Source organism: Nothoprocta perdicaria, unplaced genomic scaffold (assembly GCF_003342845.1).
Source record: "Nothoprocta perdicaria isolate Ctin4 unplaced genomic scaffold, notPer1 scaffold_82, whole genome shotgun sequence".
In the NCBI taxonomy this organism is placed as follows: Eukaryota; Metazoa; Chordata; class Aves; order Tinamiformes; family Tinamidae; genus Nothoprocta; species Nothoprocta perdicaria.
The window spans coordinates 1206780-1218304 of record NW_020456110.1 but is presented as its reverse complement, the minus strand read 5'-3'; the positions used below and the strand labels follow the sequence as shown (position 1 = coordinate 1218304).

The following is an 11525-nucleotide window of genomic DNA, read 5'->3' as shown; positions in this document are numbered from 1 at the left end:
ATATTGGGGAACATTTCTTTTCTGCAGTGCACTGTTTATATTATTACAGTCAATTGAAACCCTGGAAGATTAAAGCAAAGTTTGTTTTGAGTGTCCCATTGATCTTAAAGATCATTTAAATCAATACRAAAATATTTTTGTAATGAGTTGTTCAATTCTTTCCCCTAATATAGCTTCAGAACTATCAGACCTATCAGCACTCTCTCTTTTACTAGCTTTTAAGGGTTTTAAAAACTGCAGCAAGCCACACTGTGATTATAGACTGCAAGACCTGTTTATTCCTGAAAAAAAGTATATCATGATGAGTTTTATCCATTCTTCTGCCAATAACGCTTAGGTGAGGCACTGGTATTATGCTGAAAGTACTGATTTTAGAGCCTTTGTCTAAAATACTTCAAATTACATCAAAGGTTAAAAAATATTGCTAGAATTGCTAGAATACTCATTTGTGCATAGATGAATGTTTAATGTAGTGCTCAATTGTATATTTCTTGAAGGTTTGTAAAGTTAGACTTTTATCTGGTAATGTTTTTCTCACATCCTGCCCGTTTAGCACAGGATAGAAGAATATTTAACTTGCTCGAACCCTGTGATGATTACTAAGCTTTTGATAGATAAAGTATCTGTGTCATGAGTACAAGAAGGTATCCTGCATTAAAATGGGGAGCGGAAGATACTGTGTAGTAGKCCAGCTAATCTGTTAGCACATTGACTCCCTTGACTGCCATTCTGGCAGATAAATACCCGTGTCAAATAAATACAAAAGATACTCTAATTGTAAAACTGGATGATGTGAATACATTAAACAGATATGATTTTTGCATATGGCTGAATTATTTAAGTGTTTGTCACTGCGGAATGAAAGAGGAAATAATTTGGTATTTATGTACTGCTCAGTAAAGGGAAGCATGAACCTTTTTATATTGTTGTGTGTGGCAGTACATAGGACACAGCACTTAACCTATAGGCTGGAGGTCTATCTGTGTGCTTAGGGGAGATGCTTAATTTGGTGTTTCTGTTTTCCTCTTTTCTTCAGCCCTACTTGAAGAAAACATTTCTCGATGTAGCTGGTACTACTATCTCTGCAAGCTTGGTGTATGATATATATCAAATCTAGACAATTTTCCTGAAATATTTGTGTTCAGGGTGACATGTTGCTTSTATGGATAAGAATAATTGTTCTGAAAGTGGAGGATTTTATTTAGGGACACAACCACAGCCACATTTTTGACTAAATTATACTCTGTAAAAATAATTGAATGATATTTTTAATTGGTTTGATTATTTTATGCTTATACGTGAGTACTGGAAGAATTGTTTGGCCAAGCTTATCCTACAGCTTTAGAAATGGTAATTTATCCTATTAATAATAATTAGGTTGATAATACATGATTTTGGTAGTAGAAGATACATCTGTTCAGGAGTGGTCCTTTTACACCATTTTTAATGAACAAAACTCTTGTAGACAGTTATCTCCCTTGCTCATCAATGTACCTTAGATTACCGGAATGTGAAGAGCAGGCTTTCTTTGCTGTTTTACTCTGATAGCCCATTTTAATCTGAAAATTGGTGAAATACAAATTTGAATTAGTCTTCTTTAATAAGCACATATTGTCATGAAACATAAAATTGCCAGTTTACTGAAGAGAACTTGTTGCAGAGCACAGGACAATGTAAGAAATACTAAGTAAGATCTCTTTTACCTCTATTGTTTGTGCTAAGRGTCTGGGACCAAAACACACGGGAAGAGGTCTAACGTGGTCAACAACCTGGCTGAGTAATAACACCCCATCACTGTTGTTTTACCTACTGCTGTATTAAAGACTTGGTTGTAAAATCTCGCTCAGAGTTGTTGTTACTGAGTTTTTAAGAGCAAAAATACCCTCTCTTTTTACAGTCTGTTCTGGTTCTCTTGCATTGCCTGAACTAGTGGTGTGCTGGAGTTAAAGATTAGACAACAGATATTGTTTGTATTCTGCTCCTTAGACCAGTGCTCCTCTCATTTGTTCAGTAAGGTCAGGTGTAGAGCCCCTAAACTTTCAACTTTGCAAATCTTTAAATTGAATGTAATCATTCTGTGTCCTTCACAGAAGAGATGTTAGAGAGGGAGAAAATGATGGCTCCTAAAAGAAATGTGTATTCTTCTTTTCTCTCTAAACAATAGGAAAGACAAAGGAGTATTTCCATCCTTGAAAATTCTTGGCCTTCTCCCATATAATTTTTTATTGTTTCAGAGCTGCAGTGTGTCTCTGTAGCAAAGCTGTAGCTGAAGTAAGTTTTAATAAGTGTGTAAGTATTGGTGCTCCAGGGCACCATGATGCATTTTTAAAAGAATGCCCACATTTTTCTCATATTTTTAGAAGAAAGAAGCATTTGGGCTGGTGAATGGGGCAGACATTTCATAAAATCACAGAATGCTTAAGGTTGGAAGGGACCTCTAGAGATCATCTAGTCCAAGCCCCTGCTCCAGCAGGGACACCCAGAGCACGGGGCACAGGGAGGCATCCAGGCGGGTTTGGAAGATCTCCAGAGAAGGAGACTCCACAGCCTCCCTGGGCAGCCTGTGCCAGGGCTCTGGCACCCTCATTGTCAAGACATTTTTCCTTAAGTTCCTGTGGAACTTTCGAGGTTTTAGTTTGTGGCCGCTAGTCCTTTTCCACTAGTCCTCCACATGTGGGAGCATGCTCCCCTGTGTGTGGGTTTGCATTTTTTGAAATGTGAGCTAAGGAAGCAATTAATTTTATAGACGTAGATAATGTAGATACAGAATATTTATAGATGCAGATTATGTAGATATAGAATAGCATTAGGTTATTTGAAATTTTAGATGTTGTTGGTTGTATTGGAATCCTAGAGGTGAGTCATTTTGTAGATTTAACAGTCAATATGCAGTCCATTCATTTTCCTTCTTTCTCCAGGTTATGTCAATTACTGTGTTCTTGTGAAGAAGCTGAATAAAAAAGCCTTTGTCATTGAAAATTCTTTAGGAAATCACTAGGTTATGATCTTTATGTTAATTTTTTCAGGTGGCAGACAGAAATATAGACTGTACAAGAACAATTTGATAAGGGAAGCGTCTTGCAAATGTGTTTCCTGTGTGCAAAGGCCTACAGAGTAAATGAATATAATCTGCAGCAGACACTGTACTGTTCAGAAAGCTGTGTGCCTTTTCTGGTTTCTTTGCCAACACCTAGGGAATGTAGAATATTTGCCCTGGTTTTATTGCCCACAGATATTTTCTGTGTCCCGTGTAATGAAAAGAACTAAATACTTCCTTGTACCCAGATTAGACACACAAAGAAGAAAGATTTGTTTTAAAAAATGACACAATTAAAATTATTGAGGAAAATTTACTATTGAGGGTAATATCCTTTTAATAGAAAGATTAGAATTTTACTCAATAAAGTGCAGAATACTAATTCAAAATACCTAAAAGCTAAAGAAAACAACAACAAAAAAGTGTACTTTTGATTCTGAGCTATGTACCTTAGTGTCATATGGTTACACTTGCTAAAATAAAATAAACTGGAACATTTTATTATAGTCAGCTTGGTCTTAATAGTGTATATAATAACAGACAAGAGGATTTGCCATTTGACATGAGCAAAATGCAAAACTCTTGGGACTGCACAGGACCTGTCCAGCTTCTGAAGTCAAGACAAAATTTGATTTGTCTAATAGACGGATTTTAACCAAGTGATGAAAAAAGGGAAAATTGAAATTAGAGGTTGCTGTGTGTGGTTTGTGGTGTGTGTATTTCCGCCGAGTTTTGTACTAGATTGAGGAAACATTTTCAATAACTTTTTCCTTTTATGCATGAAGATATTTAACTTGTGTTTTGAATTATCTTATTTTGCRGGGAGGAGGGCAGTGTCACCTATTGCATTTATCTTCTAATGTGTTACAGAACAAGAACAAACGTCTGGAGAAAGTCCATGTTGTTCTTGGAAATAAATCCTGTGATTTGGATTCTCTCATTTCTGCTCTGACTTATGCCTACTTTCTAGACAAGGTAAGGAAAAAAATGGGCAAAGAGTTCATAACTAATTTGTTATAGACATCTTATTATTAAGCAGATTGAAACGTACTACAAAAAACAGTCTAGACAGTGATTTTGTTACAATCAAAGGTGAGATTTTCAATTAGAAAGAATCTAGATATCTTCTTTTCCGCATGGAAGTTAATGAGTGGGCATACACTAGGTAGCTTGTTCCATAGGCTCAAAAAACACCCCTGTGAAGTTGCCAGCAGGTGGTTTATGTATATATATCAGTTACATTTGATTTAAGCAATGCATAAATTGCCAGAAAGTCTTTTCAACACTGGAATGGATTACACCCTAAAGCCTGCAACACAAATAGCAGATCTTTGGGTAAATGCTTTTCATGAACTGCTGGAGGTAGAATGGGTCACTGTTAATTGTTTGTTATTTATTAGTATTTAAATTTGTGCTCACAAGCTCCTGCTTAGCTGGTATGCTAAGCACTGAGTGTGAATATCATGAAAGGCAGACAGTGATCTGACGAATTTGCTGTCTTAACGATCACAGCCAAAGAAATGTGAAGGTCTTTGCATTTTATAAAAAGTGTATTGGGATCAAGAATATTGCCTCCTGGCTCAGCTGAAGTCCGTGATGCTGACTTTGATCAGGAGGTTACTTTGCAGAAGTTAAGTGGTCTGTGCACATGTATGTTTTGATAGACCTGACTCTTCATCTTCTGCCAGAAATACAGGACCAGTCAATTTTGAAAGACGTGTTTTGATTAGGGGTGTCAAGGTTTTAAGTATTGGAGTCCAGTGAACTTAGACATTGCTGATTTGTGTATACAGAATTTTAGAGATAACAATCTTATCCAGAAAAACAGAAGTGAGTTTTTTTAAGGCTGTATATATGCATTTTGCCTCCTAGTTTTCCAGCAACTCTGCTGGATATTCATAGAGACAGAAGAACAACAAAAGTGAAAAATGGTTGTTTCTGCTGTTTGTGAAGACAGAAGTAAAAGAGGGAAAATTCAAACTATTTTTAATGGCTCAGCATGCTAAAATATCTTCCTAATCAAAAACAGGTCTTATTTTGTGCAACTCTGACCAGTATATACCTACATTACAGGTCAGCCCTCCGGATGTTCTTTGCTTACCTGTGTTGAACATACCAAGAAGAGACTTCAGCTATTTCACAGAAACAAGATTTATATTGGAGGAATTGAATATCCCTGAGTCACTCTATATCTTCCGAGATGAAATCAATTTGCAGCAGCTGCATGATGAAGGGAAATTATCTTTAACACTTGTAAACAGCAGCATGCTGACAAGGTATTACATTGTATATACAAGCTTACTTGGGCCTGGCTTACTTTAAAAAATATGTTTCAAACTTTTCCTGAATAAGAATTCAGTGATATTTAGGTAGTCCTTACTGCTTTTGATTGAAATCAATGAGATAAAGAAACTTGATATATTTGTAACATACATTTGTTTATATAGAGAGATGTAGTCAATAATATATATGTCTCATTATGCTTAGTGCATATGCCAAACTAAGTTTAGGCATCTTTCCATCACTTTTGATGGTCCTTTTTTTATTGACTTCTTCCCAAAGCCATAAGTAAGATATTTTAATTTAGTTTAAATAGTTGTTTCTGGTTAGTAAATAAGAGAACAGGTATTTTTCAGCCTCTTTCTTTACTTTCAGTAAGGAATATTGATCTTGAGGTGGCCGAAACATATTTGCTATTAAGATCTAAGGGTAGATAAAAGTTTAATTGAGACATACTATACAGAAAATGCTGCCCTTAAAGAAAACCTAATCATTAAACAGAATGTGTTATAAACACATCTAGCAGCACAGAGGATTCTGCTTTCCCTTCGTCAGGACTTTCTGTTTGGTTGCTAGGCTATTACAGCCCKTAAAACCGCAGCAGTTTTCTTGAAACATCCTCAGTGTCAAAAGCTCTCTGTGAGAGATTGTATTTCATCTTCTTGTCCTTAGGAGGGAATCTTTAAAAGCGAGGGTGAATCTTCCAGAGAAGGCTTCTTGTAAAGTTCTGCCTGTTTGTCTAAAATTGAGAACGCTCTCTGCTTCCAACTCTCTTTACAACTTACTTCTTGATAAATACGATAATATTCCTTTCTTAGGGTAAATAAGATTGTATCTGTGCTATAGCATAGCTGTCCTGCTAGATGCCTCCTGCCTCTCCCAAAATGCACTGTTCTATCCTGAGGTGTTTGCAGACTTGAAGACAAATTAGTAAAATCTAAAATGAGATATATGTAATGAATTGATAGCCATTGATCCTTTAACAACTACAGTCAGCTCAGTACATGATTCACTTCTGCAAAATAAAAATAAGTTAGATTTGCTCTATATTTATTATTTTCTTTGTTTCTTACTTCTATAGAATTATGATGCTCATTTTGTGGTGTTAGACCTAATTTAGCTTTGTATTATAATCAGAGTTAGAGACTGAGCAAAATAAAGATACTTCGTAGGCTGCCACAGTATTAAATGATAAAAATATTGAATCTCCTCTATGTGAAGAGTGATATTTTCAGTACACATATAAATAGCCTTTGGTAATTATAATTTTTAAGACTAYTTGGTATAGTCAAAAGGGAAACATCTAAGTTTAGTGATATGGCAAACAATAAATAAACTAATTCTTTCATTCCAAAATTGTGCTATATAGCTAACAAGGAGTTAATGACTTTTTTTTTTTTTGCCCCCATAACAGAGTTTGAATAAAAATAACATTAGTATTACAGTCTGACATTTTTTCAGAGTGTTTGGCTGTTAAAATCTAGTACTACCYGAGTAATTAATGTGAGTGCATGGGGATATTTAAAGATCAAGCTGTTGTGAAGAAAAAATATATATGATTTTTTAAATTTACTTGATAGTGAGGATAAAAGTTTGGAATCAGCTGTTGTCAAAGTCATCAATCCGGATGAGCAATGTGATGGCAGCCTGGAGTTACAAGCATCTTCTTCCTCTCTAGTAGTAAAAGAGATTCTTCAAGAGGCGCCAGAGTTAATCACTCAGCAACTGGCTTATCTCCTCAGAGGTGAGAGATTACTCTTTATATTAAATACTGAAAGGTTTAATGGAGTGTTTCTGAATCTGCTCATGCAGAAAGAGTGTGATCCATTCTTTGGTTAACAATCCCTTTAAAGACCATGGGAAGCTTCATAAAAGAAGCAGGGAGTAAAGAGTTTGTTAAAGAGTAACATTATATTGAATATTAAAAATGTGCATTTAAAAATAGGCATGAGAGGTCTTTGCTGTATCACTAGACAAGAATATTAAATGGAGCTGTCGACATACCAGCTGGGTATCTGGAATAGCTGTGCACTTCCAACTTCGATTCCAGGGGCTGTGCAGTATTGACAGTTCGGCTCTGCCTGCCTGTGGACAACAATGTGGATGGGAGTCTAATGCTTGCATGCTAAAGCTTCTCTTCAGGGTGGTGATTTGTACAGAATCACATTTTAATGCTGTGATACGAAACTTGGCATATTCAATAATGCTACCATCAAATCTTAATCAACATATTCCTTTCCTTTTGTATTGTTTGCCCAGTACACTGCAAGTCTGTGAGACTTCTACAGTCAGAACTGTGCTCATTTCTGTCTTTGTAGTTTATCATTTGTATAATTTCTTGAGTTTCTGTGCTTCAGAAGAACTCTTTAATGAAAAATAAAACTGAAATTGTGAAAAATTGCTGCTTTTGAGCTATTTACTGAATTTTACTATTTTTTGCTGCTTTTGAGCTATTTACAGAATTTTACTATTTTTTACTGAGTTTTAAAGGCAATAGCTTTAAATTGCTGTAACTATTAAATTTCTTTTCAATACATTCATTTGCATATACTTAATAAGGATGATAAAGTCTTGCTGACATTTATGTTTAAGAAGCTACTGGATTCCTGGCTTGTCATTGTCCTGACCCTCTGATAGCTGAAGTAATGCATATGTTTTAAAAAAGTACAGAAAGTGATGTTTTCAAAGCCTTTTCTGTATTTCCGTGGAAGAAGTGTTAACAGCAACACAGGATCCAGCCCACTGTTTTAGAACATTCCCGTGCTAATAAGCCCTAGTAAACCTGCCATAGAGTATTTTTGTAATCTCCAGATTTCTGTTGAGTAGCCCTCTAAGAATCTAGGCAAATGATCAAMCAAAACAATTGATTTTTATGGCAGAACCTAGGAAGACGTTTAAGATTCTCTTTGGATGGAGATAGTTTGGTGACAGAAAATGTAAGGAGGCAGTGGTTTTAATAATAATATACATGATATAACACTACTCAGTAGTTAGTGAGAGTATGTCTGGGCTCTTTAGTTTGTATCCAAGTTAAATGCAGTACTTCTGTTAGAAAAATGTTGCAAGTGTTTGCATTAAAGTTTACACTGACAAAGGAGATTTTTTTTGGTTTGTTTAAATTAGTAAGTTAATATAAATTCTTTCATTTGGTAACAGATGCCTGCATAAATTATTGAATTTATGGTTACCTGCCTTTCTGCTTTTGCTTGGTGAGAAGTGGTCTACAAAACTAACAATAGCTGTGTTTGTCACCTGATTTTTTTGCTACTTCTCTCAAGAACACAACTGATATAAGGTTAAGTAGAATATCAAGTTCTGTCATAGTTCTTATAATAAAAAAAAAATTCTTCTACACATAGGAACCTGCTATTGCAAATTCAGAGAAGTCAGTGAATCCCCTTACTTCTTTTGATAATTTAAATACATACATATATATACATACACATGCACACACATATATATATTTATATATTTTATAAATATATAGAATACATCAGTCTAAATACATCAATCTGAAACTAAAAGATCAAATGCAGCCAGCTCAAATCCATCTTTTGAGTTTTTAATGCAGATTATGGTGTGCGTTGTGGTCTGGAATATGCAGATCTTTTGCCAAATCCTTGTCTGTAAATTACTACTTTGAAATCTGTCTCTACAAAGAGCATAGAAAATAAAGGGAGATATGCCTGTGGTCTGGAAGGAGGTGTGGCTGCTTTGTTCTTATCAGCAGCATGATATTTGGAATTTGGGTTTTATTTCCTTGAAACAGCTGAAGGATTTTAGCCCCTGAGCCCGAGTCTCTGAGTTGGAAATGGTTTGCTTTTTATTTTAATCTGGTCTTCCAGGGAATATTTTGCTCTAAGACTTCCTAGACAATAAAATAGCTCCTATCTTAATAAGTATCAGATAGTGGCCATGGCAGTTTCATTTGTTTTCTCTTTTGCAGCTTTCTTTTCCTCACATTCTATTAATGATTTCATTAATTCTGATAATAAACTCAGATATTTAGAAATGTTACAACCAGATGCTTTGGCCAAACTTAACCCACTCTGCTGTAGTCTAAAAGAAAAAAAGAAAAAAAGAAAAAGAAGAAGAAAAGAGGCATTCATGCAAAGCTGAGCATTATTGATTTAGGGAGTTTAATATTTAAGGACTTTCTTTTTCAGCTGAATGCTTTCCTGGTATCTTTGTCTCTTCTTCAGCTGTACTATAAGTTAATTCTACCCTTGGGCTTTGAAKAGAGCCTGGTCTGAGCGTCAAAGCGTTGTTCAGTCATATTTGCCTAAAGTTAGAGCTTGTCCTGTCCCTGGCTTTGAGCCAGGAGCAAACAATTATAAAACCTGCCAGAGACTTGGGCCTGTATTATTTTATTTCCCCAGAGATGTTTACAAGGGGACTGTTGCCAAACTCAAGATCCATTAAACTGCTGAATCATTACATTTTTTGTTGCAGCCAGCTGGCAAGGATATGATTCCAAGCACTCACTGTCAGGTATCTTGGGTCAGCGCACTTGCAAAAATGCCTCCTTATGTTTATTTGTATAGAGCCTTGAAGGATGCCACAAGGTGCAGACTGCAACATGTAAATACAGATTTACAGCAAGACAACACAATATTTGTATGTGGATCTGCTTTCGCTGGTTATTCACTGCATTGTTGTGGCCTTTTTGTGCCCTGTTGGTGCAGTCTGACTTTCAGTAGAGAAGATTTGTTTGTTATTCTAGCCACTCAGGCTAATGTTAAGAAATGCCCTTTTAAGGACTTTGGGAAGGTTGCCAGTTTTTCTTTCTTTCTTTTTTTTTTTTTTTCCTTCTTTTCCTTTTTTTTTTTTTCCTGCCTGAAATGATTCACACGTTCCCTAATTGGTCATGAAATGCATCCCCAATATATTTGCAAGAAAGAAGGGAACGTTTTAAATGCCACCAAACACTGTAATTATTTGGGTTGTTATTTTTCTTATTATGTATGGAAACAGTTATCTTGGAGGCAACTTTTTTTTTCCCTACTTGAAAGATTGCATTTTATTACATTTTATTCCAGCTTTGTGACTTTTCTGTCAGTTACTATGAAGGATGCTTGCTTGGGTGTTTTATTTGTTCTGTTTTGTTTTGGGAGAGGASTGCCTTTCCGTGAGGGACTGATGGTTTTCCCCTCTCGCTATCCTTTTATTTTATTTCCATGTCATGGAACAAAATTTTGACAAGGGAGACATCTGTATTTTCATTGTACTGTTCCTTTCAACGACAGACTTATCATTCAGGAGATGCTTGTGCTGTTCTTAATGTTTTCCCAAAACGACTTCTGCCTTCATTAGATCATGTTTAATATTAATGCACAGCAATTGCTTTTGGCAAAACTAGTGCTTCACTTCCAGACTGCTTTGCGAAAAGAATAAAATGCATATTGTTTTTTAAGAGGCCTAGCCTATTTTCTACTGACCTTTTCATGGGAAAAGATAGTGGTAATGTAGTGTGATATACACAAGAAATAATATTGAATCTTGTATTACCTATTTATTTCATTTTTGTCTTTCTGTGCTTGCAAGTGGACAGAACAGCTTCTGCAATGCTTTCAGAAATCCGCAGAGAGTTGCACCAGCATCAGCAGGAGATTTCTGAGCCCACGTATCTTTTTACATCGGGTACTTACAATAGAGCACGTGACCGAATGGACTACGGACCTTTGGTCAAGAAAAAATACCTTGAGTAAACTCGTTTTTTAAACTATCTGGGATCTTAGCCCTTGCAGGGATGCTGAGGAGTCCAGTGTTTCAGTGTTACACGGAAAAGATCTTTCTTTCCTGCTGATGAGCATAGTGTTAAAGAACAAAGGAGGAATAAATGTTGGGTTTAGGAATTGCTGACACCATGCTAATTTGAGAAAACTCTCCTCTTCCTTTCACCTAAGCGGGAAAGCTGACAATTGTAAGGACTGCAGTGTTGCTGTGACAGGTCAAAAAATAGCTTWTTTTTTTTTGAGATGTTAGACTATGCTGAGACATTGTTTCAAGAAAGACTAAGTTTGTTTCTTGCAGTAAGTGGTAAATTCCTCAGTAAGTTTGCTATCTCACTGGAAAATGTCATAGCTGATTAAAATATGCAAACAGGTCAACCTTGAGGAGTTGAAAAACAAAGGCCAGGRCTTCCTGTTAGATGCTGGACTATGCAGCTTGTTTGAAAACTGATGCAGTTCTGTAACTTCTCTCTAAT

The 11525-nt window shown here is 35.8% G+C and overlaps 1 protein-coding gene across 2 annotated transcripts in view; it reads left to right on the top strand.

The window, feature by feature from the left end:
• The first annotated feature begins 5265 nt into the window (after positions 1-5265).
• Positions 5266-11525, top strand: part of PRUNE2 (prune homolog 2) — a 98172-nt gene continuing 91912 nt past the window's right edge. For both annotated transcript variants that reach the window (XM_026052018.1, XM_026052017.1), the window contains exons 1-2: positions 5266-5313; positions 6898-7061. In XM_026052018.1, the coding sequence (XP_025907803.1) occupies positions 5303-5313; positions 6898-7061 (175 nt within the window). In that variant the 5' untranslated portion in view covers positions 5266-5302. The remainder of the gene's footprint in view (positions 5314-6897; positions 7062-11525) is intronic.